The 24228-nt window shown below is 41.9% G+C and overlaps 1 protein-coding gene across 2 annotated transcripts in view; it reads left to right on the top strand.

The window, feature by feature from the left end:
* BRWD3 (bromodomain and WD repeat domain containing 3) overlaps positions 1 to 13317 on the top strand; it is a 63188-nt gene extending 49871 nt beyond the window's left edge. Inside the window, exons 30-40 of one of the 2 annotated variants that reach the window (XM_087940961.1) lie at positions 1276 to 1431; positions 2701 to 2821; positions 3963 to 4088; positions 4910 to 4991; positions 5236 to 5292; positions 6272 to 6412; positions 7410 to 7562; positions 8561 to 8736; positions 9822 to 9919; positions 11408 to 11563; positions 12067 to 13317. In XM_087940961.1, coding sequence (XP_087797087.1) covers positions 1276 to 1431; positions 2701 to 2821; positions 3963 to 4088; positions 4910 to 4991; positions 5236 to 5292; positions 6272 to 6412; positions 7410 to 7562; positions 8561 to 8736; positions 9822 to 9919; positions 11408 to 11563; positions 12067 to 12818 — 2018 coding nt within the window. In that variant the 3' untranslated portion in view covers positions 12819 to 13317. Of the gene's footprint in view, positions 1 to 1275; positions 1432 to 2700; positions 2822 to 3962; positions 4089 to 4909; positions 4992 to 5235; positions 5293 to 6271; positions 6413 to 7409; positions 7563 to 8560; positions 8737 to 9821; positions 9920 to 11401; positions 11564 to 12066 lie in introns of both variants that reach the window. The other variant, XM_026703031.2, reaches the window with a different exon arrangement.
* The last annotated feature ends 10911 nt before the right edge of the window (positions 13318 to 24228 follow it).

Genomic DNA, 24228 nt, shown 5'->3' with positions numbered 1-24228 from the left:
GTATTGTTCTTTATCTATGGAGTCCTTCCTAAGGACCTGGGATAGGCAGATGTGGTTGGCTGGTGGCGTTTAATGCCTTTAACAGGGAATCCTTGAGTTCATTTAGCGATGGTTCAAAGTCACAGCGGCACTGAAAAAAGTGACATCACTATTTTTCACACCTACGCCCGTTGCATCATCCCCATGGTCACATGACGAAAATTCGGACGCTTGGCCAACTGGTTCATGTTTATGACGGTTGCAGCGTTCCGGGGTCATGTGATCAACTTTTTAACCTTCTGACAAACACAGTCAATGGGGAAGCCAGATTCACTTAACAACTGTGTCAGTGTTGTGGTGAGCTGGTAGCAGATATGGACGGCTGAGGAGAGCGAGGACTCAGATGAGGGGCCAGGACCATCAGGGAGTGGACTGCTGCCTTCAGAGATTGTAGGGGCTGGCAGCAGCGATGAGGAGGTTCCCGAGGAGCCTGTGCCAAGTGCACATACACGCAGGGCTACTCACAGGAAAGAGCAGCTGCAGCAGCATGGGCAACTCGGGAGTAAGGCTGCAAGGTAATGGCCCCTCCTTCAAAAAGATAAAAGCCAGCTGTGAATCAGACATTCTTTGCAGAAGGCAAAGAGGTTTTGAAACTCCAGCCTCGTGGACACTGCAGTACACTGCATCTTAAGCTAGTATTTGAAGACCCTTGTGTTGTAGAATACAGTATTTCTTATCTGTTATTCTTGGCAGCCTCTCACAATTTTGGCAAGGCTTGTGCTTATCAAAGTTAATTAGTTTGCAGCAGCCTTTTAAACCGGGGATTTGTAAGAATCATAAAAAGGTTTCTGTTCCCTTTGGTTCGTGTTTGTTTTATTGGAAAAGGGTTTGGGTCAGAACAGTCACTTAATTTAACAGCTGCAGTGATTCACTTAATAACAGGGGCAGGAACAATGGGGAAAATTCATTTAACAAATGTCTCGCTTAGCAACAGAAATTTGGGGCTCAGTTGTGCTTGTAAGTCGAGGACTGCATGTATTATTATATTAATTTTATTAGAATGTTGATTGATTGCCTTGAAATCTGTTGCCGTAATCATGAACTGCAAAATAGAACTGGGATATATATTACAGTCATACCCAGGTTTTGTTTTGAGGTGCATTTTGCAGAGAATGCCTTAAATGAAAGATGGATAGTGCTGTTTTAGACACTTCATAACGATATCTCTCTCCATGATGCAGCAACCTGATACATCCAAGTCACTCCCTCTCTCCCCCTCCCTCCTTCCCCCTGCAGCTGCTTATCCAGATGAGGTGGGGGCTGGAGTCCCAGTGACCAGCGAGGAATTGGCATCTCTGCTATACAAGCCTCAGGAAGGAGAATGGGGCTCCCATTCCCGAGATGAAGAATGCGTGCGGGTTCTCAGAGGCATCGATCAACTCCTTTCTCTAGGTAGGGCAACATTAACTCATAAGGTCTGGATTTGTCCTATTGTCAGGGTTCCGGCAGTCGCCCCCATTTAAAGCATGAGTCTTGAGCCGAACTTCCAAAACTTAAAAGAAGATTTATTAGGAGTAAACATGTCCCGCAATGCCTGGCTGTAGCCGACTCTGAGACGCATCATTCATTGTTACCCTTGGTTTTCCCTCCACCCCCCGGGTGTATCGTAATTCATATTCTCCAATGGGACACATCCATAGCCCAGAGTCATCAATCATACTCTCCAGTTAGAATTTTGCCTGGCAGAAACTTCGGTCACATGAAAACATTTATGGAATGCAGTTTTGGTTGCAAGCTGTCACACTGCTTCCCTCTCCTTTTCAGTTGGCAACTCTAAAAGACCATATTTTATGAGTTGACACCTATTGCCTCTGTTGGGGCTAGAATCAACAGAATTATTAATTCTTAATTGTTAAGCTATCCAGAGTCGCTTTGGGAAGAGAGGTGGGTGCATATAAATTTAATAAATGAAGGGGGGGGGAGGGAGGGAGGGAGGAAGGAAGGAAAAGAAAGAAAGAAAAGAAAGAAAAAAGAAAAGAAAGAGAAAGAAAAGGAAGGAAGGAAGGAAGGAAGGAAGGAAGGAAAAGAAAGAAAGAAAGAAAGAAAGAAAGAAAGAAAGAAAGAAAGAAAGAAAGAAAGAAAGAAAGAAAGAAAGAAAGAAAGAAAATGACTCTTATCAATTGCAGTACGTTAAAGAGGCATCTGTTAGTCCTGTTTGTAATTCCTTGGAATCAGCTTTGAAAACATAAAAAATAATCAACTTTCTAGGCCCGCAGGGCTGGCTGCAACATTATAACACAAACAGAACAAACCTAATATTCTTCCTTGTCAGCATTTGAATTAGAAGACTGTCTTGGCATCATCATCATCATTAAATGTTGTACGTTATGATTCTTGATTCTTAATGAATGTACCTTTTCTTTATGTATACTGAGAGTATTTACACCAAGACAAATTCCTTGTGTGTCCAATCACACTTGGCTAATAAAGTAATTCTATTCTATTCTATTCTATTCTATTCTATTCTATTCTATTCTATTCTATTCTATTCTATTCTATTCTATTCTATTCTATTCTACCTGATACTAGGGCTTAGAGGAATATTTATATAAATTAAAACTTCACATTAATTATCAGAGAGGGGTTTCCCCCCTAAACACACGAGCTTCTACCCTTTTTCTTAAAAGTTTTATTCAGTTCACTTTATTTTTATTTTGGCAGAGATTTCTAATCCCTTTGCAGTTCCAGTGGACCTGAGTGCCTATCCTCTGTATTGCACTGTTGTTGCTTATCCAACTGACCTCACCACCATAAGGAGAAGACTTGAAAACAGATTTTACAGGTTGGATTAATGGTCGCTCATACATAAAAGAGTTTCTCCTTGTTTGGTTTTATGCTAAGCTTCTGCTGCTGCAACGTCTTCTAGTGATTTTTTTTAAATAAGAGAACTATAGTTCTTCTGATGGGACAGACTAATTTGCTAGCAAACACAAAGTTTTTTTTTTAATTTTTTAATTTAAAATTTTCAAGTCTGGACTCAGGGTGTGTGATTTTCAGTAGCCAAGTGTTTTCTATATTTATAAATAGGTTTTGCAGTCCACCAAAGCTCATTCAAAACAAAACTATTTTAATTAACTAACAACCATGAATATCTTCAGTCTAATGATTAACAGTCACGTTTGGCATGCCATCCTGAAGTTCAGGGCTTTCTTGAAAGGATTGGGGCCCAGGACTCTGCCTGATGTTATTTGGGACCAGAACGCTTTCATAGGAGGTTTGGGAGGAACATGGGCCAGTCCTGGAGTCTGGGGAAGGCTCTGACGAGTGTTCTATGTCGGAGGCAGAGATGAGGCTAGGGCTGTCCGACAATTATCAGCTGCCTTTGGAGTCGGAGGTCAGCGGGGCAGAAGAACAGCTGGAGCCTGTTCCCTATGTGTGCATGCACAGAGCTGCCAGCAGAAGGGAACAGTTAAGGAATAAGGGTCGACTCGAGAGTAAAGCCACAGGTGGACAGTGAATGCCCCCCTCCCATAGGGAATAAAGAGGAGCAAAAGGAGAGGAGTGTTTACAGGAGAAAATTTGCTTAATTAGGGTGAAGATTTGTTCGTGACTCCTTGCCAAGTATTTTATTGTACAGCATTGGCTCTTGGTCTGGCAACTCTTGAAGCCTGATAAAGGTCTGTGGTTGCAATTCACCCTTGAAAGACTGTTTGCCGGGACTTTGCTGGATGTGAATGAGAGGAATTCACATTAGCCTAATAAAAAGGGGTTTTGTCGGGACAAGAAGTCTGCTTCGTGATTTTGGTGAAGCCTAGGTCAGAACACCATAACACATAGTTGTTCTTATTAAAAACTTTTTTTAAAAAATGGAGTTGCTCTTAAAACACCTCGTGCAGAACCCATGAGCAGCTTATCTTCTCCAGCACTTTTTCAGTTGCCTAGATAATCAGAAGAGATCACCTTGTCTTCTCTCCTTTTTCCAGGAGAATATCAGCATTAATGTGGGAGGTACGATACATCGAACACAACGCAAGGACTTTCAATGAGCCCGAAAGCCCTATCGTCAAAGCAGCCAAAATCGTCACCGATGTTTTACTGCACTACATTGGGTGAGCAGTCAGTTTCCCTGCGGTTGAAGGAAATACTTTTCTGAAAACTTTCCTGGAATCGGATCTTTTCCTCCCCTGTTTCATTATGTGTGCACGTCTCTTGATAAAGTTTTTTTTTAAAGGCACATGGAAAATTTCCTCCTACGATAGAAATTCTACTAGGCAATCCATGAACATTTAATGCAAGGGTCTTCAAACTTAGCAAGTTTGAGACTTGTAAACTTCCACTCCCAGAATTCCTGAGCTAACATGACTGGAGGAGGAGGAATTCTGGGAGTTGAAGTCTACAAGTCTTAAAGCTGTCAAGTTTGAAGGCCCGTGATCGATCTATCTATCTTATCTATCTTGTCTGTCTGTCTGTCTATCTATCTATATCAAGGGTCTTCAAACTTGGCAAGTTTAAGACTTGTGGACTTCCACTCCCAGAATTCCTGAGCTAACATGACTGGAGGAGGAGGAATTCTGGGAGTTGAAGTCTACAAGTCTTAAAGCTGTCAAGTTTGAAGGCCCGTGATCGATCTATCTATCTTATCTATCTTATCTGTCTATCTGTCTGTCTGTCTGTCTACATCAAGGGTCTTCAAACTTGGCAAGTTTAAGACTTATGGACTTCCACTCCCAGAAGTCCTGCGCTAACATGGCTGGAGGAGGAATTCTGGGAGTTGAAGTCCACAAGTCTTAAAGCTGTCAAGAAGACCCCTGATTTAATGGAATCTTTGCTCTAGGAATCAGCGACCGTAATAACCTTTAGGGAGTAGGTTTTATTTTGTTTTAAAAATCTCTTATTTCACCCTCATGCCAATCCTCTTCCTACTCTTTAGGGATCAGAGTTGTACGGATATTCTGGAGATCTACAATAAAGTAAAAGCAGAAGACTTGAGTAGCACAGAGGAAGAAGAACAGGTAAAATGGAAAAAAAATTGGGGGGGGGGGCAGTGTCAAACCACTTCTGAAAAACCTGGCCAAGAAAACTGCAGAACTAGCTTTTCTCTTCCCCTTCAAAAAGCCCAGGATTGATTTGTTGATCTCACCGATGTTAAGATCTTGCCCGAGGCCATAATTTTCAGGAGTGTGTGTACATGTGTGGCATGTATTTTGAATTAATTTATTTCAGATGCTCTCATGCAATAATCACATTTTGCTCTAGGTGGTAGAAGCATCCGCTGATTCAGAGGGCCCTGGAACTTCCTCTGGAAAACGAATAGTAAGTAAAAAGAGTAATCTTGGAAAGAGTAATATTTCAAGCCTAGCTGTGCACTTATTTTCTCCCTCCCCCAAAATACTTTGATTGATATGTGCGTGTGGCCATCCGAAATCCCCTTGATTTCTCCTTGTGATATAACGCTTCTTAAGTTAGAAAACCAAGCTGCTTTCTCTTCCTTTAAAAAAAAAAGTTCGAAGTCCAATTTTCATGAACAAATTGTCAGGGTTCCAACTAATAAAACCATATTTTCCCCATATTTTATGTAGAATAGAATAGGGCTGGAAGGGACCTTGGAGGTCTTCTAGTCCACCCCCCTGCTCAAGCAGGAGATCCTATACCATTTCAGACAAGTGGCTGTTCAATCTCTTCTTAAAAACCTCCAGTGATGGAGCGCTCACGATTTCTGGTGGCAAGCTGTTCCACTGGTTAATTATTCTCACCGTCAGGGAGTTTCTCCTTAATCCCAGGTTGCTTCTCTCCTTGATTAGTTTCCATCCATTGTTTCTTGTCTCTGCCCTCTGGTGCTCTGGAGAATAATTTGACCCCCTCTTCTTTGTGGCAGCCCCTCAAATACCGGAATACTGCTATCATGTCACCCCTAATTCTTTTGTTTTCTGTTATAGTTTTATAATTCTATACTCTCTCATATAATATTGTTAAACCCCGGTCTTTGTCCATAATAGAAGTTTCATGATTTCGACTAATATACATAGAATTTTGTAGAGGTAACTTACGAGGAATAGAAATCAACTTGAGAAGTCCTAACTAGTTGGGGTGGGCTGAGGGGGGTTTCCTGTAAAAAAAAACTCCATAAAAAGTTAGCTATTTTACGGGTATATCTCTTTCTTTAAAAAAAAAAAAAGAGCACATTTGTGGTACTGTTATTCTGGATACTTGGTGCCTGTGTTAAATGAGATGAAAACAAACATTTTAGAGATAATTCAATTTATATGTTCTGTTTTTTTTTTTTAATCTTAAGGTCAAACGGCAAACGAAACGGCAACCCTCTAAAGGATGTGTCGATGCCTGGAAAAACCACTGCAAGCAGTTATTAAGTCTGATCTATGAGCGTGAAGACTCAGAGCCATTCCGACAACCTGTTGATCTCTTTTCTTATCCTGTAAGTTTTGCTTTTTTTTTTTCTGAGTTTAGGAGGCCGAGTAATACAACTGCTGTTGTGGTTTGCCGGCAGCGGGTGTGGACGGCTGAGGTGTCTGAGAGCGAGGACTCGGAGGAGGGGCCTGCATGTGATGCAGGGATGGGGAGTGCTGCTTTCGGAGTACTGTCGTTATCGGAGAATGGGGTGCTGCCTTCAGAGGCTGTGGAGTCTAGCAGCAGTGAGGAAGAGGACCCAGGGGAGCCTGTGCTCAGTGTGCGTACGTGCAGGGCTGCTCGAAGGAAGGAGCAGCTGAAGCAGCACGGGCAACTCGGGAGTAAGGCTGCAAGGTGATGGCTCCTCCCATAAGGGATCAAAGCCAGCCTTCGGGGTTGGCTTCTTTGCAGGAAGCAAATAAGTTCTTTCAACTCCAAGTTCTCATGGAAGTCTTGTCTGTTTTGGTTTGTGTTTGGAGATTTTTGGTTTGGAATATTTCTCTGCAGTTAATCTTGTATTCCTGGCAGCCTTTCGTAACCTTGAAAGGGCTTGCTCTTATCTGGGACAATTAGTTTTAATGACTCTTTGCAGTGAATGGACAGAATTCACAAGAGACGCATTAAAAAGATTTGCTTTTGTATATACTTTGTGTTTATTTGATTTGAATGAGGTTTGGGGTCAGAACACTGCCTGAAGCAGGTGCAATCTTGTCCCTGAGGCTCTTTCCACCCAGAGTTTGGCCTATCCATCTACTAACACAGGGCGGGCAAAGCATCTGGCACATTTTGGGGCTTGAAGTACATTTTGGAGTAAGAATGTTCCACAAGACTTAGGGGAAGTAAGTTTTAATAGCCTTCCTTCCTTCCTTCCTTCCTTTAACATCCTTTCAGGGATGAAAAATGTGAGGCAGGGCCTCTCCTTCGTTAGACCGCGTGAATAAGTAGATGTTGGGTTAATAAGCATGTTCTTCAGATTGCTTTGTTAGATTTTGAAGGTTTCACAGGTGGAAAAACATTCTTCTCAGGATTATCGAGATATTGTGGACACTCCCATGGATTTCAGCACTGTGAAAGAAACTTTGGAAGCAGGGAATTATATGAACCCCCTCGAATTCTACAAAGACGTCCGCTTGATATTCTACAACTCCAAGGCGTACACTCCAAATAAGAAATCAAGGGTAAGATGTAACCAAGAGCTTATTCTATTTATCTCCTGCCTAAGATGCACATTTAACAAAACACCCAATCCTGCAGATTCTAAATAGTGTCGTGGTTTTAAAATTCAGAGCTTACCCAAAAACAGTTGCCGGTTTCCTTCATTTCAGGTAGAGCTTTTTTTTAACCAATACTTTTACTTTTACTTTATTGTCATTGCACCTCGTACAACGAAATCAAACACCATCTTCAGTGCACATCGTGACCGTGAAAATAAATACAAACACACATCCCTCACACTCCACACATTGAACCAGAAACCCCCAACACCACACCAACACTGCACTATAAAGCAGAATTCTAAAGAGCTACTTTCCTGGGATAGAAGCTGTTTTTCAGCCTATTTGTCCTTGTTTTTATTATTATTCTGTACCATCTGCCAGATGGTGGTAGTTCAAAAAAAGGGTGCCCAGGATGAGGCGGATCTTTGAGAATGTTTTGAACTTTCTTAAGGCAGCAGGAGCTATAAAGCTCTTCCAAAGAGGGGAGAGGGCAACCCATGATCTTTTGGGCAATGACATTAACCCTCTGGAGTGCTTTCCTATCTGCCACGGTGCAATTGGCAAACCATACACAGGTACAGTAAGTTAAAATGCTCTCTATGGTGCAGCAGTAGAAGGTCACCAGCAGTTTTTCATTCAGTCATTATTTTCTGAGAAATCTCAGGTTGTATAATCTCTGCTGGGCCCTTTCGACCAGGGCTGCAATGTGAGCACCCCAGATCAGGTGTTCTAGCTAAAGGATTCTTTTCCTGTTGGGTTGCATATTTTTAAGTTTTTTCGCCCCATTGAAAACACCTCTATTCCTCTAATGTTTTGACTGAATCCAGGCAGTTCTTTGGCTATACTTGAGGAATTAGCTTCTACTGGAACATGGGTAACAAGCAAACCAATGTAAGGTTGGCAAACGTTTTGGTCGACATCACTCTTGAATGCAAACGTTCTCTTCCTTCCTTCCACAGATCTATAGCATGACACTCCGACTCTCTGCCTTATTCGAAAACCACATCAAGACCATCATTTCCGAGTACAAGTCAGCTGTTCAGTGTCAGAAGAGGCGAAGGCCGCGATTACGGTACCGAAAACGGCTCCGAAGTAGCAGCAGCGGTTCTTCTTCCTCTAGCAGCAGAACACCAAGGTAGCAAGACGGGTTTGTTGCATGTGAAATTCTGCTGATATTATTACTATCTTTCTCATCTTCCCTACTGTCCCTTCTTATGGGTATCATCCTATGATTACTGTTACTCTGTCATTTTGCATGTACACTGAGAGCAGCTACACCGGGAAAAAAATTCCTTGAGTGTCTAATCACACTTTACCAAATAAAGTGTTCCGTTCTATTTTGTTCTATTCTGTCCTGTTGTCTCCTGCCTAGCCTAGCCTATTCTATTATTCTATTCTGTTATTCCTATTCTACTCTCCTTTATCCTCTCGTCTCCTGTCCTATCCTATCCTGTCCTATCCTATCCTATCCTATCCTATCCTATTATTCTTATTCTATTCTTGTTCTATTATTCTTATTCTTTATTCTCTATTCTCCTCTATTCTATTCTTCATTTCATCATTCTTTCATTTCTCTATTCTATTCTATTCTATTCTATTCTATTCTATTCTATTCTATTCTATTCTATTCTATTCTATTCTATTCTTTCTTCATTTCATTATTCTTCTCTTTCTTCATTTCATTCTATATTCTTTCATTTCATTATTCTATTCTTTCTTCATTTCATTATTCTATATTCTTCATTTCATTATTCTGTTCTATTCTTTCTTCATTTCATTATTCTACATTCTTCATTTCATTATTCTATTCTCTTCTTTCTTCATTTCATTATTCCACTCTATTCTTCATTTCATTATTTTATTCTATGTTAGGTGTCCCCCTTTTTTTCTTAATTGGGGCCATCAATCCACCGTACTGGTCATTCTGCAACCCTCTGCACCCGCAAGAAAATCAGTGGGAAGATTTGGAAAGGAAAAAGCAGTTTTGTAAGACCCCCACAATGCATCGTGCAATGAAGGATGTAACAGAGAATAAGATCTGCAGATCAGACGTAGGCCAGACTTTGTCAGGTGGAAAAAAAAAAAGGAAAAGAAGGGCCTGAACAGAGTTTAACTGAAAAAAAAAAACCCTGCAGAAAGCTTCCTGTGATTAACCCAGTATCTAGGTATTGGGAAAAAAACATCTTGCTCAATTTGTTTTCCTTCTTTCCATGCCTTCAGCCCAAAGGGAAAACAAAAACAACTGAAGATGCAGCCTAAAACAAACTTGAATACCTCAATGCCTTTAACTAGGACTAATTCTTCAGTTTCATCTCATGGTAAGTAGGATTAGTTGGTTCATATATTCATTCAGTCAATCAGTCAATCCATTTGTACATCTTTGGCAAGGAACTCTGGAAGGCAAACCATTGTACTGTAAATTAAAAACGTGTTTCAAGTGGCTGTGCCATAAACTTTTACTCTAGCAAGCTGGATTCAATTCAGCTCAGTAAATATCTTATTTTCAAGGATGCTCTGTGTTACCCTAGCATTGATATAGGAGTGTATTTGGGATCAATAGGCTTCAGTGTGGCCATAAAATACCTCCCCCTCCCCCCCACAGGGACCACTCATTTAAATAGGCGCTTTTTTTTTTTGCCTCTTTACTCAGCAAATGGGATGTGGGGGCTCAGTGGCTTAGACACTGAGCTTGTCAATCAGAAAGGTCGGCAGTTGGCGGTCCGAATCCCTAACACCGCCTAATGGAGTGAGCTCCTGTTCCTTGTCCCAGCTTCTGCCAACCTAGCAGTTTGAAAGCACGTAAAAAATGCAAGTAGAAAAATAGGGACCCTTTTGGTGGGAAGGGAACAGCGTTCCGTGCACCTTCGGCGTTTAGTCAAGCTGGCCACATGACCACAGAGACGTCTTCGGATAGCGCTGGCTCTACGGCTTTGTAACGGGGATGAGCAGCGCCCCCTAGAGCTGGAAACGATCAGCACGTAGGTGAAAGGGGAATCTTTACCTTTACTCAGCAAAAAGCACGAATCATAAAATTACTTGTAAAACTGACCCACCCAATGTGTAGTCATGTGACTGAGGGGAGACAACGCAACCGTTTATAATGACCAGGGATGTTTTAAGGGCCGTAAAGTCTCGTTTCGTGGCCACTGTAAGAATGAACGATTGTAAAACAACCGGTCAATAATCGAGGACTACCTGTAATTAGAAGAAAGTTACCAAATCAATAAACTGTTGCAGGCCGATGTTAAGCATCAGAGAGTTCACAGCCTTGAACAATATAGAGTGTCCCCTGCTAATGGCTTTTGCTTTGGAAAAAAAACAACAACCTTTCTGTCTAGGATTTAGACTGAAGCTTTGTTTTTATTTGATATTTTTCCCCAAACGGGGAAATAGCCATAGACTTATATAGCGCTCCACAGTGCTGTTGCAAAATTTTCTAAGCGGTTTACAGAGTCGGCCTCTCGCCCCCACCAATCTGAGTTCTCATTTTACGGACCTGAGAAGGATGGAAGGCTGAGTCGACCTTGAACCGGTCAGGATCGAACTGCTGGTGGTGGGCAGAGTCAGCCTACAATGCTGCATTCTAACCACTGGGAGGGAAGGAGGAAGGGAGGGCAGGCAATAGCACTCCGACTTATATTTCTTTTGCCCCCAACAATCTGGCTCCTCATTTTACTCACTTTGGAAGGATGGACAGTTGAGTCAACCTTTAGCTGGTCAGGATCGAACTGCTGGCAGCCAGCAGTAGAAGTCACCTGCAGCACTGCATTCTAACCACTGCGCCACCACGGCTCTTTAAGTTTCAGATACAGAGGAAGCCCCTGGTTCAGCTACTGCCGAAGAGATGGAAAGGCAACCGTCCTCCTCCTCTGGCTCCAACAGCAGCCAGAATCGTAGCGGAAACGATGTTGAAGCAGGAAAAACTAAGCCGGTTAGAAATAAATCCACACCAGTGAAACAAGGTAGGAAAACTGCAGAAATCAAAGCTTGTCTCTTCCTCCCCCCTTCTCCCCCACGACCCATTATAAATGGATTTTCCTTTTGTTGATGAGCCTTTCCACACAAACTCTTATGAATCGGTGCCTCTCAGCCGTAGCCAACTTTAAAATGTGTGGACTTCAACTCCCAGAATTCCCTAAGCAACAGGCTTTAAGTTCTGCATACTGCTGGCTGGGGAATTCTGGGAATTGAAGCTCACACATCTTGTAGGCTGCTACGGTTGAGAAACACTGCCCTAAATTAGAAGTGAATTAGGGTTTTCTCTCTCTCTCTCTCTCTCTCTCTCTCTCCCCACCCCCCATAAGAAAACAAATTCAGGACACCATGTGAGCGTCTGCTTAGTGAACTTTGTAAAATAGTTCGCATAGTTTTTTTGGGGGGGGGGTGTGTTTCTCACCAATGTGCTACTTATTGGTGATAACTCGGCATTCGCATTCACATGTGCTTCAATTTGGATCTCTTCTAGATCAGCCTTCTGAGAAGCTTCTGACCAACGGGGACGGGAAAGACTCTCGCACGGGAGTCAAGCGAAAGATTTCCAGTGCCTCTGAAGAGGAGGACGAGGGCAGCCAAGAGAAGAGAGAACCAAAAGAGAAGCCCGGTTTATCCTCCGAAAGCGGCGACTCTCATTCGGGCTCCAGTTCCGAAAGCAGAGGCGGCTCCGATTCGGATTCGGAATCCAGCTCTAGGACAGATCAAGACTACATCGACGGAGACCACGACTACAGCAAATCCCTACAAGTGAAACCGAAAAGGAAAATCCGCCGGAACCTCTCCAGCAGGCGGAATAAAAATTGGCAGGGTAGAGGGACCGGAAGGCGAGGGCGCTGGGGCCGATGGGGGAGGTGGAACCGAGGGGGCCGAGGCAGCCGGGGAGGAAGAGGATGCAGCCAGGGACGAAGAGGAAGCAGAGGAGGCAGAAGAGGCCGAGGGAGAGGAGCCTCCCGGGCCAAGCGCCCCCGCATGGCCGAGGACGAGTTCGAGAACCTTTTTGGCGGACGCTTCAACGAGAACGCCTTTGGCGGGCGGTTCAGCCGGCCCCCTCGGATTAAAACCCGGAACGAAGGCCGGCGAACCGTGTTGTACAACGACGATTCAGACAATGACACTTTCATGCACACCGAGGATCCCCTGAACCTTGGCACTTCCAGGTCGGGCAGGGTACGGAAAATGACCGAGAAAGCCAGGGTTAGCCATCTCATGGGATGGAATTATTGACCCGACATGATGGCGGTGGGCGTGGGCAGGGGAGGAGAGACCCGAACAATGACGTTAGGACTTCCGAGGCTTTTTCAAACTTGCAGGGATTTCACGCCAGAAAATCTGCTTAAGCAAATTGTGTGTGGTGTGGGGAAGGAATCTGTGGATTCCCAACCCTCCTTCACCTCCCCCTGGTGCTTTTTCATATGTTTTTCACCTGTTTGGAGACTTCTGCTGGCTGGCCAACGTGGGCTACGAAGGTCCCCTTTGCACATCCTATTTACCTGCAGAAATGCTTTTGTTTTTTTAAATCACACTAAACCTTGAGTTGGTCACAGGACGGATGGGAGATAAATTTATGCTTACGAAGTCTCTCCTTGTTGCTTCCTTCTTCCTTTCCTCCCCCTGCCCCCCCTTTTTTTTCTCTCTCTCTCTCGTGTGTGTGTGTGTGCGCGTGTGTCTGTGTGTGCATTATAGAAGCAGCACCTTCTTAGCAAGATTTAAAAAAACAAACAAACATCGCCTGCCACGAACTTCCTTACTTCTCATAATAACTTTTGCACAAAACACAGATCCTAAAAAAAAAAAAAAAAAGGCAGCTATAAAATGTTTACAGTTTTCTCTGTTATGCGCAGGATCCGGATTGCTTTTGATCTCTTCCCCCCCTCCTGCCCCCCCAGGCCAAATGTCCATGCAGGCCAAATGTCCATGCATTTGTGATAGATACTGAAATATGCCCCCCGCCCACCACCGCCCGGTATGGATGTCCTTGATGTGTTTCGTTCCCTCCTTCCCCCTCACCCCCCCCCCCACTTGGTTTTTAATGCTTAATTTATGTTTTCAAAGGGAGAGGATGGGTGGGGCGGGGTGCCTTGTAAATAATGTAGCCAATCGAAGATGTGAGATGTTGAACAACCACATTAATGTTATTTACGAACAGCATACTTGAGAACTAGGATTATCTAAGATACACCGGGTGCCAAACGCAAAAATGCCCATGCACCTGTTTCCCCCCCCCCCCTTCTCTCCTGCTCTCCTTGTATTTTTATAACACCCCTTGAGATGGTCTCAAGGTGTAACCGTCAGTATGGCATGGTTTCTCCATCCAGGCGTCTTCTTTAGTAGCTTAGCTGTCTCCAGATTTCTGAGCTTAGGTTTTGTGTCCTTCTTCAATAATGACATTGTAGTAGACGACGTGGCAGGAAACAAAATCACTCGAGAAACTGCAGAATAATTTCGTTGGTCTCCAGTCTGACAATCAGTCATCAGATGCTTCTCACAGGCTCGGTTGGTGGAGATGGACCGCCCTGTGTGTGCGTGGGTCTCCTCGGCGTAGCCATTGCATTATTGTCATGTTTTTATTAGTTTCTCAAAACATTAACAATTCCATTTATAGACATTGAGGTGTCCTTGCTGGCTCACTTAATATGTATGTGCTGTCATATCTTTCTTTTCCTTCCTTCCTTTCTTCCTTCCTTCCTTGCTCCTTCCTTCCTTCCTTCCTTCCTTCCTTCCTTCCTTTCTTTCTTTCTTTCGCTTTTCCTTTAGTGTTTTAAGTCATGAAAGACAATGATGCTTCCAGAAAAAGAATTTAGGCATCATTACCTAGAGATATCTAACACAGACCTCTAGTTTCTCTTATTTGCTTCAGTAAAGGTGCTGATTGAACCGGTTTTCCTTCCGTTGGGCATGCTGTCATTCCCCCTCCTCCCCCCCCCATCAACAAATAATGGAATGTCTAATATAAATTTTGGCTCTGGGGGGATTTTTGGAGTGAAAATAATTACATGCTATTTAATTCTAAACAAAAAGAGTCTTGCATTTGCATTTAAAAGTATATTCAATTTATGTGAGAGAGAGAGAGAGAAACGTTTCATTTCACTTACCTCCATAGTGTGTTAAATGCTCCTAAAATATATTTGTGTTTTCTTTTCTGAGATGGACAAGGTGCACATATCGAACTCCCAATAGCAATCCTTCTATAGGAGGGGAGAGAGGTATTTTCTTCTAGTTTTGTGATCAGGTGTTTTCTTGGTGGTGGGGGAGAGGTTGGCCTAGCACCAACCATTAGTGTTGGTTGATCTTCGCTAAATAACAGTAGGATCTATAATAATGTAATAAAAAGTCTGTACACAGATGCGGCGTAGATCTTCCATAATGCAATATAGACTTCAGTACTTGGGTTTGGGGTGATTCAAAATCAGTTTGGAGAAAGTGCATTGGAACTTGTGTGAGCGTAGTATCATTCCTTACTCTTCCTAAAATGACCCTGAAGGAAGAGGCTTGGATTTTTAGAGATGCTTTAATAAACGGACTCCATAAAGTACCTTGGAAGCTTCACAAATGTCCGTGGCTGCTTTAGGTATTAGTAGACAGGTTTTGTGTTCCTGCAAGGGCCGAAGCATTTATTTAAAACCACACCGAAGCACGGACAGACCTCACACCTACACAAATCCATGCTGTATTTTAGACAACAGGGAAGGCACTTGCCAAATTGTATTACAATTTTAAAAAGTGACTGGTGAACAAAATATAGAGAACCATCTTAGAGCCCATTTTAATTGAACAGCTGCTGCAGTTCCATCAGTTTGGAAGTATTTGATCTTCTGCTAATGTGTATCTGCTCCATTTATTCAAATTGAGGGATATTCTTTATCTCAAGGACAACCTTCTACATGAGAGTAACTCAGAATTTGTTTTCTTACGTACAGGGCAAGTGTGTATATTTCAGAGGAATCTCTTATCTTTTTTTTCTTGAGGACATTATGACTATATCAAGCAGACATAATCCCGTAGTCTTATCATTACCACAGGGCAATTTACTCCAAATAACTAAAGCTGTATGTAACAGTAGATAATTTATGTTTGTCGTTCAAATTCTTAACGAATCGTACTGGTATTGAATAGGCTGCATTTTTCTGTGATAGGAGAAACTGGTTTAATTCCTCCATAAAACATAGGTATAGATTTAGGCAAGACTTTGTTTAGATCAGGGGTTCCCAAACTTGGCAACTTTAAGACTTGTGGACTTCAACTCCCAGAATTCCTCAGCCACTCATGTCTGTTTCTTTTTCTCTTACCCCCTCCAAAGAGGAGAGATGGCAGAGAAAGGGATTACAAGAGAGTAAGCTATGCTGGCTGAGGAATTCTGGGAGTTGAAGTCCACAAGTCTTAAAGTTGCCAAGTTTGGGAGACCTTTGGTTTAGATGTAGCTCCTTGAAGGTTGTAGGTGGCAGTAAAAAGGAGTACTTTATTGGGAGCTAAGTATTTAATTGGATCTGTGTTAATTAGGACAATGCAGCGCTCTGGAAATAATTTGGAAAAGCTATTTTGGAGCAGCTAAAAAGAAGAACATAACACTTGTTGACAACTCTTTAAAGCAGCCACATCTTTTTCTTGATAGGACATAAACATCTTCTGCAGTTACCCATGACCGAGGCATTCCTGCTGTAAAAGAGTTGTTGACAGGCTCACTGTTCTCACTTCTATGTCCCTTTTTGCAAATGAATCCAGAGAATTATCCAGGTGGAGTGTCCATGACCGAGAAAGGACTTGGCATGTGGAAAGAAAACCCCTTATTTTCCCCTATTTATAGGCTCTTGGGCTAAAGAAGGCACATCTTGAGAAAGTTCTTGTTTTTCAGACAGAAACCTGGGGTTCTGTAGTAGATATAGGAATGGGGTGGAGAAATAAATGGACAATGTAGCATGTTTTATTTGTCCAAGTTCTGACTAGCCCAATATGGCCACTGGATGGATTTCTAGGTGGAGTTGGTTTGCGCACCCAACATAATTAAGGAGCAAAGAGGACTATTTTAATTTACTCCATGTCTGCAAGTAACCATGTCAGGAAGAAAGGTAGTAGTAACTATTTTAGCAGGGAACTTTCAATGAGTTATTTCTCTTGCTATTTCTTCTGATTGCTCAGGGGAGATTCAAAGCCAGAAAAGTTGGATCAGACAAGGCATTCCAAACAACTATTAATTCGAAGCTGTAGTTCTTGCTTGGATTTTACCTCCTGCTTTCGTCTCTGTTGCTGTCTTTTCTTAAGATCTTTGATGATCTAGAAATTTCTATTTTATAGGCTATAATTGATATTCCTCAAATTTTTATTATAAGAGATAATTCTAGCGTTGTTCCATTCTCTGCTGTCTTTTGACCTCAAGCCGTGTATCCTTGCTCTTTAATAATTAATTAGTTAATTAATTAATAAGAGATATTTCCAGTAACTCCAATTTGTCCCTTAGATAGTAATAATTTAGTAATGATGATACCATATGATGTTCAACAACATCAATCTAAAGCAGGGATATTCAACCTTGGCGTCTCTAAGGCTCATGAACTTCAGTGTCCAGAATTCCCTAGCCAGCATGGCTAGCTGGAGAGTGCACAAGACTTAAAAGTTGCCCAGGTTGATCACCCCCGATCCAAAGTGAAAGCTTGCTTTGGGAATTGTGCCTGCTTGCATTAAGAAGCCAGTAAATATTTGTGCAAAGTAGATTTAAGCAATTCTGTGTTAAGTGGAGACCGGGGGCTTTCATCTTCTCCTTTACAAGGGAATCATCTATTTTTCTGTTATTTGCCTGTCATACAAAGGGTATTTTACTTGATGCATGTCGTTTTCTAACATTTGAGGCCCTGAACTGCAACTCAGCATGTGCGTTTTAGAAGTTATTTTCATGAAAGAGAATGGTGATTAGCGTCTTGAGCAAAAAAAAAAAAAAAACCCACCATGAATGAATCAATGAGTGTGTGTGTGTGTATGTATGTATGTGTATGTATGTATGTATATGTATGTGTGTGTGTGTGTGTGTGTGTGTGTATTTTCTCCCATAATGAAAAGAGATTTGATTACTGTCTACGTGCTTTAAGGCAAGAGATACTTTTTATATATATGCTTTCTGTGATTACATGAAATCTTGTGCTACTGTCAAGAGCAATAACAGATGCTTCTGATGTGCATAATGCTTCCTTGAAGTTGTGAAGTTGGGTGAGCATCTTAGAAATGGGTAATCCAATCTATTAAGGTCTTCACTAGTTTCTAGTGAAACATGCGCGGATTAATAATAAGGATTGGCCACATCACAGATTCACAAGCCCCACCATCTAATAAGCATTATCTTCTCCACAAAGGCCAGAATCCCTATAGAAAAATAAATGAATGTTTAGCAACCAGACCCTAAGAATTAAGAGTGGAGACTTAATCTTTTGAAGTGGCTATTAATTTCTAGATGCTGTTTGAGCCTTCTTGCCCAAGTAGAATAAGATAGTTCCGCCTTATGCCCGTGTAGTCCTAAATCCTTAAATAGCAGCCAACTCATGTGCTCTAATAATTTGATATGGGGAAGAATATGATTACCTATAAAATCTTGCCTTTGCTCTTTAGAAACTAGTTCCAAGACATTTCTTAACAATCCAAACCATGCAAAACTAATGGGGATTTAATTTTTATGTCTGTGTTTTGGTTCCTTTTTTTTGGGGGGGGGGTTCAGAAAAATAGAGATTAACTTGAATAATTTATCTTAGCGCAGCTGATAACATATTGGAACAAAAGAATGAATTAGTCTTAGGCTAAGTGCATCAGCAACTTATAGAGGACTGCTTTTGCTTGAGTGTATATTATAATGCTAAATGCTTTTTAAAGATTTGTGCGTTGGCTTCATAAGTTATGGTATAAAATGTCATGAGAATGTTTTCTTTCAAGTAAAAAAAAAAAGTGTTAATATTTATAGATAAAAAGCTCCGTTTGACACCCAAAGGTGATCAAATAGTCGAAGACTCCTAAAGAGGACTCATTATGTTATTTTTAAAATATGTATTATAAATGACTGTGCATTTGCAAGAGATCATTTTCCCCCAACTCTGGCTAGATCAAATGTTTATATTATTTTTTAAAAAAAGTTGTAATATATAATTCCAGATTTTTTTTGGGCAATTAGATTTCTTGAGAACATTGAAACACAAAGAACAGACAAACGCAGAGACATACATACGTATATATATAGATATATATATATATATAGCTTTGAATACTGAATGCCGGCCTGCAGCAATGCCATCCATGTATTAATGGATTGCCAAGAAATATTATTGCAATCATATTGGTCAATTCTCTCGCCAGCCTTTTTAAAAATGAACCAAAAGCACTCACTCTCTTGATCTCAAAGGAACACGCCTGAGCGGCTTCGTTTTTCAGTAGAACTGCTAACCGCCTTAACTTCTTCACAGTTGTAGAATATGGTGCTTTAAAAATATGTGTGTACACAATGACACATGGATGTGTGTCTTTTGTTACTCAAGTCGAGCATTTAAAACAAAGAAACTGGAAATGGTAATAATCCTGCACACCGCCTCTTTAAGTCTTTTTTTTTTTAAAAAAAGAAAAACCCATTTCAATCCAAGTATTCTAACTTGAACAATATAGTTAGTATGATTAGCAGATCTCAACCTTGGTTGAATAATGGTTCCTGCTCTCTTGAGTTTCCCCTCCTCGCGTATGAAGGATGTTGTGTCAGAGTAGGATTAAGAGCATTCGGGGAAGAATGGGACAACCTGCCAGGGCTAACCCGCCATAAGGTAACTGGCCACAGAAGAATTCAACAATTCCATTTAATTCTTTAAAATAATTTAAAAAAATCGTTTTCATTTTTGTCATTTGCGTTTCATTTTGTCCTTCCTTTTGGCATCCTTTCTTTAATGATTCTATTCCACTATTTCTTAAATATTCGTGTTGGCCATGGCGAGTTGTTATGGACCCCTCTTGGGGTGCTTCCTAGTGGTGGTTGTCAGTACTGAGACATGATGGCACTGAATTTTAATGAAGTGGTATTAAGTTTATTTCCATCCTTCAGTCTATATTTTGTTTTAATCTCATGCCAGTCGCTCTCCCCCTTTTTTTTCTTTTTTAAAATTAAAGCTTCACGGAATTAAATTAAAGCATCACTTTGCTTAGAACAGGGGTCCCCAAACTTGGCAACTTTAAGACTTGTGGACTTCAACCCAGCTATGCTGTCTGGGGAATTCTGGGAGTTGAAGTCCACAAGACTTAAAGTTGCCAAGTTTGGGGACTTCCGGTTTAGAAATACCGGTTTTCTGCAGTTGACTTTTGAGTTGTATGGAAAATAGTGCTTTCCGAAAGATCTCCCGCATGTGTGTTGTGTTCTTGACTTCGTGAAATATTTTTGCCAATCCCCTAATCTTTTCCCCTGCCCCTCAAAAAAAAAAAACAAAAAAAAAACAGAAGGTGCACATGATTTAAACCGATTCTATTTTGCTTTTTTTTTTTTTTTGTCTTGATTTCAGGGGTTAGTTCCTAAAGTTCATACCTTTGCATCCACTATCTCAGGTCCCTTTAAAATGATAAATGCTTCAGGGATTTTTAATGCCACTTGAGAATGGCAGACCAAATGTAATATTTATATGCAATGAACTATTTAGTTTTTTTGTATTGTAAAAAAAAAAATGTAAATTTGTAAAGATTTTTTTTCCTAGAGTTTTTTTTTTCTTCCTTGGGGCGGGTGGGTTAAAAGACGGGATGGGAATGAATTGGGAGGGTGAGGAATGTCACAATGTAATTTAGGATGTTTCCTTTTCCAGCTCTGGGATTATCTTAATAATAAAAAAAAAATCATCTCATTCTTTGGATTTTGCTTCCTTGTGTTTTGTTAATGCTGGAATACAAAAGAAAGGTAACGATAATAATTTACGTTAAACATGCCACTCTGAAAATGCCTCTTATTTGTAGCCACTTCAAGGTTGGGGAGACTCCCTCACAAGAAGCCAAAAAGTTTGGGAACGATTTTTTGGGAGACATGGAAAGAGGCAGTCGTACAGCTCATTTACAACCTCAATTAGGATTGGAACTTTTACCCTATAAATTACTCTATAATCCTCAGGTGTTCTTGGAACATTTTAACAGATTAACAGAGTTGGAAGGGACCTTGTAGGTCATCTAGTCCAACCCCCTCCCCAATCCAAGCAGGAGACCCTACACCACTTCTGACAAATGGCAATCCAATCTCTTCTTGAAAGCCTCCAGTGATGAAGCTCCCACAACTTCCGAAGGCAACTTCTGCTCCACTGGTTGATTGCTCTCACTGTCAGAAAATCCCTCCTTATGACCAGGTTGAATCTCTCCTTATTCAGTTTCCACCCATTATTCCTTGTCTGGCCTTTGGGTGCTTTAGAAAATAGCTTGAATCCTTCCTCTCTGTGGCAGCCCCTCAAATATTGGAAGACTGCTATCCTGTCTCCCCTGGTCCTTCTTTTTCCTAGACTAGCCATGCCCAGTTCCTGCAACCGTTCATCACGTGTTTTAGTCTCCAGTCCCCTAATCATCCTGGTTGTTCTCCTCTGCACTTTTTCTAGAGTCTCAACATCTTTTTTATAGTGTGGTGATGACCAAAACTGGATTTGCCAAGAAGTCAAGAAAACCAGCAGAAATTCTTACTGAGGACAAAATTCAGTTTGGGAGCAGGGAATCAATATTCTAATTAATCTGCACAATGGGGGAAATTAGATTTACAGCTAGTAGTGATTCAGGGAGCTTGTTTAAAAGCTGGGAGTGCAAGAGTGATTTCTGTAGCATGGCCAAGTGTGTCTTCCAACCCACAGAAAGGACCGAAGCCCCTTTGATTAAGGCAAATGATCCGCAAGAGAGGCTTTTGCTAGAAAGAAGGGCTGAAGTGTATGTTTGAGAGCAGCGAGACTATTGTATGCCCCATAATGGAAAGACACTTCGATACCTACCATGGAAGAATGGTTGCAGAAGTTGATGGGAGTTGGCAGAAATGGCAAAACTTGACTACTCCGATTAAAGAAAAAAAGAACACACGCACTTTTGTTTTTCCACATGGAAACCGCTTCTGAATTTTGTGCTTGATGTGGAAAAGAATGAAACTCTGACTTTGGGTTTTACCGATTGATTTTTGTTCATATTATTATGGGAAAAAACAAGCTGTGATTTGATGCTGATGCCTTATTCCACTGCAACACAGAGAGTTGGAAGTCAATGCTTATTTTTCTTTTCCCTACCTTTCCTCCCCCTCTCTTTCCCCTTTCCCTTCCTTCTTTCCCTGCTCTTTTATTTACTTTTGCATTTTGCATTTTATAATACTTTATAACTTATTTTTTTTTAAAAAAAAATATTAAATAAGAAATAAGGGCTTAAAGTGAGCCAGGGGTCTTCGCCCAAAGTGAATGTTCTTGAATGCTCAGCTTTCATTCAGAAAAGTGGAGTTTTGAGCCCTTACGGGAAACCAAAGAGGATATTTGAAGCAGCCCCACTCTGAGGAAGATGGACAGTTAAAGGGATGTAAAAATAAACAAATGATTGGGTGGATCAGGGAATGGCAACTTTAAACACCCCAAGAGCCACAAAGGTCTTAAATGGAAGGCCCCTGTTCAATTCTGGAGCCAATCGGAAGTCCGGTTCCCCCACCATAGAGTCTCCTCCTAGCACAGTGTTCTTTTTCCTCTGCTGACTGGAAGTCCGGTTCCCCCACCATAGAGTCTCCTCCTAGAGCGGCGTCCAATTCTTCTACCTGTCCTAACCGAAAGCCCCATCAATTGTGGAGCTGACTGGAGGAGCTGAATGGCGAAGCCGCAGCAGAGGGATGAAAGAGCCACATGCAGCTCCAGAGCCGCAGTGTGTTGACCCAAAGGGGCGTGGCACAAAGGCAACACAGTCAGATAATCAATAAGAGTCCTTTTATTAGCTCCAACTTTGCCCCCAATGTCCAGGTTACCTTCTGGCTGGAGAAAAACTCTCCCAGGAACAGCCTTTGACTGCAGAGAATTAAGTCCCAAACAAGGTAAACACAAACTGTAACTTAAAGTCCAAACAAGCCAAGCTGAAGTAATTAGTTTGGCAGGACAGGAGCAAGAATTCCAGATGTGAAGGCATGGCAAAACTCAGACTGTTGGGAAGGTGCCAGGAATACAGATAAGCAATGACAGCATAGGTTAAAGTCACGTTTGCTCCCAGCAGCTGCCGCAGTCAGCATTCAATTCTTATAAACTCTCTTCCCAGCTGTGGATAATGAAGGGAATCAGGGCCCTCTCCTCCGTAAGCCAGGCAACCCACATTGCTCTCTTCTCTGTTCCTCCCTGCGAGCACCTAGGATGAAGAGGGGTTGGGCCTGGGTCATCCTCCAAATTCCCTCTCCCTTGTTCTACCTCTTCTCTGCTCTGCCCAGCCAGACTTTTCCCTTCCCCAATTTCCTCCACAGCCAACGGAGCCACACACCCGCTCCCTGTCAGCTGTTCATCTTCCTCCTCGGATTCAGACTCTGACAGGGGCATGATACATGGGTTGCTGACCCCTGGGGTGGATAGATGGATAGAAGGTCGCAAAAGGGGATCCCATGACCCCAGGACACTGCAAACCATCATAAATACATGCAGGTTGCCAAGCACCCGAATTTTGATCACGTGACCATGGGGATGCTGTAAACAGCCGTAAGTGTGAAAAACAGCCATAAGTCACTCTTTTCAGTGCCATTGTAACTTGAAACGGTCACTAAACGTACTGTTGTAAGTCAAGGACTACCCACACTCTTTATTTTACACTGGCTTTCACTGGTGGAGCTCTGATTCATCTAGCATCTGAACACTCAAGGACATTGTGAAAATGACCCCCCTATTTCCATAGCCCACCCTGGTTGGATAGGTCCAACCCCGCCCCCCCCATATTTGTCCACTCCAAGATAAAAGAAGCAGAGAAAGGTCAGGAAACCAAAGCAACGTTTGAAGAGTCAACCTGAACACCTGTATCCAAACTAAAAGGACGTAACTCCCAAAGCAAACGTACTTTGGAAGACGAGTTGACGTGACACCCGTCATCAATTCTCAGAAGGCTTAATGGGGAAGAGGGCTAGAGGGGAACAGCGAGTTTTTCTTGTTGCTCTTTAGGTACACAATGAGTTTCCCCAAACCTAATCCACCCCTTTGCGCAGGTTGCATCCAAGGAGATTAGAACTGAGCTGTTTGTATTCCTGCTGATGACATCGTGACATACAACAGGTGGCAGAAACGGATGGAAAGTTTTAAAAAAAAATCTAATTAATAAAATTAGCAACACCTCAAGACTTAAGTTTAAAAATAGAATCGGGCTACCTTTGTACCCAACTGCACACCTGAGATCAGGATGATGGCTGTCCGCTCTGGGAGAAAATACGCACCCACAACCACAACCTCGGGGTCTGTAAGGACTGCCTCTCCTTAAGAAAGTGAAGACTCTTGAAACGAAGGATTTCCAAAGGAAACCTTTATTAAGCAGAAGTGAAAGCATGCCATTCAAAGCCACATCTGATCTGCCTTAGGCAAGCCGAGTAGAGTTCCAAGCCACAGTGACCCCTCCCTTTAACCAGATGTTGATTCAGCTAATCCACAAGTGTGAATAGAATAGAATGGAATGGAATGGAATAAAA

The sequence above is a fragment of the Pseudonaja textilis genome, chromosome 12 (assembly GCF_049901715.1).
Source record: "Pseudonaja textilis isolate UNSWEBS1 chromosome 12, rPseTex1.2, whole genome shotgun sequence".
Taxonomy (NCBI): Eukaryota; Metazoa; Chordata; class Lepidosauria; order Squamata; family Elapidae; genus Pseudonaja; species Pseudonaja textilis.
This window is presented reverse-complemented; position numbering and strand designations above follow the sequence as displayed.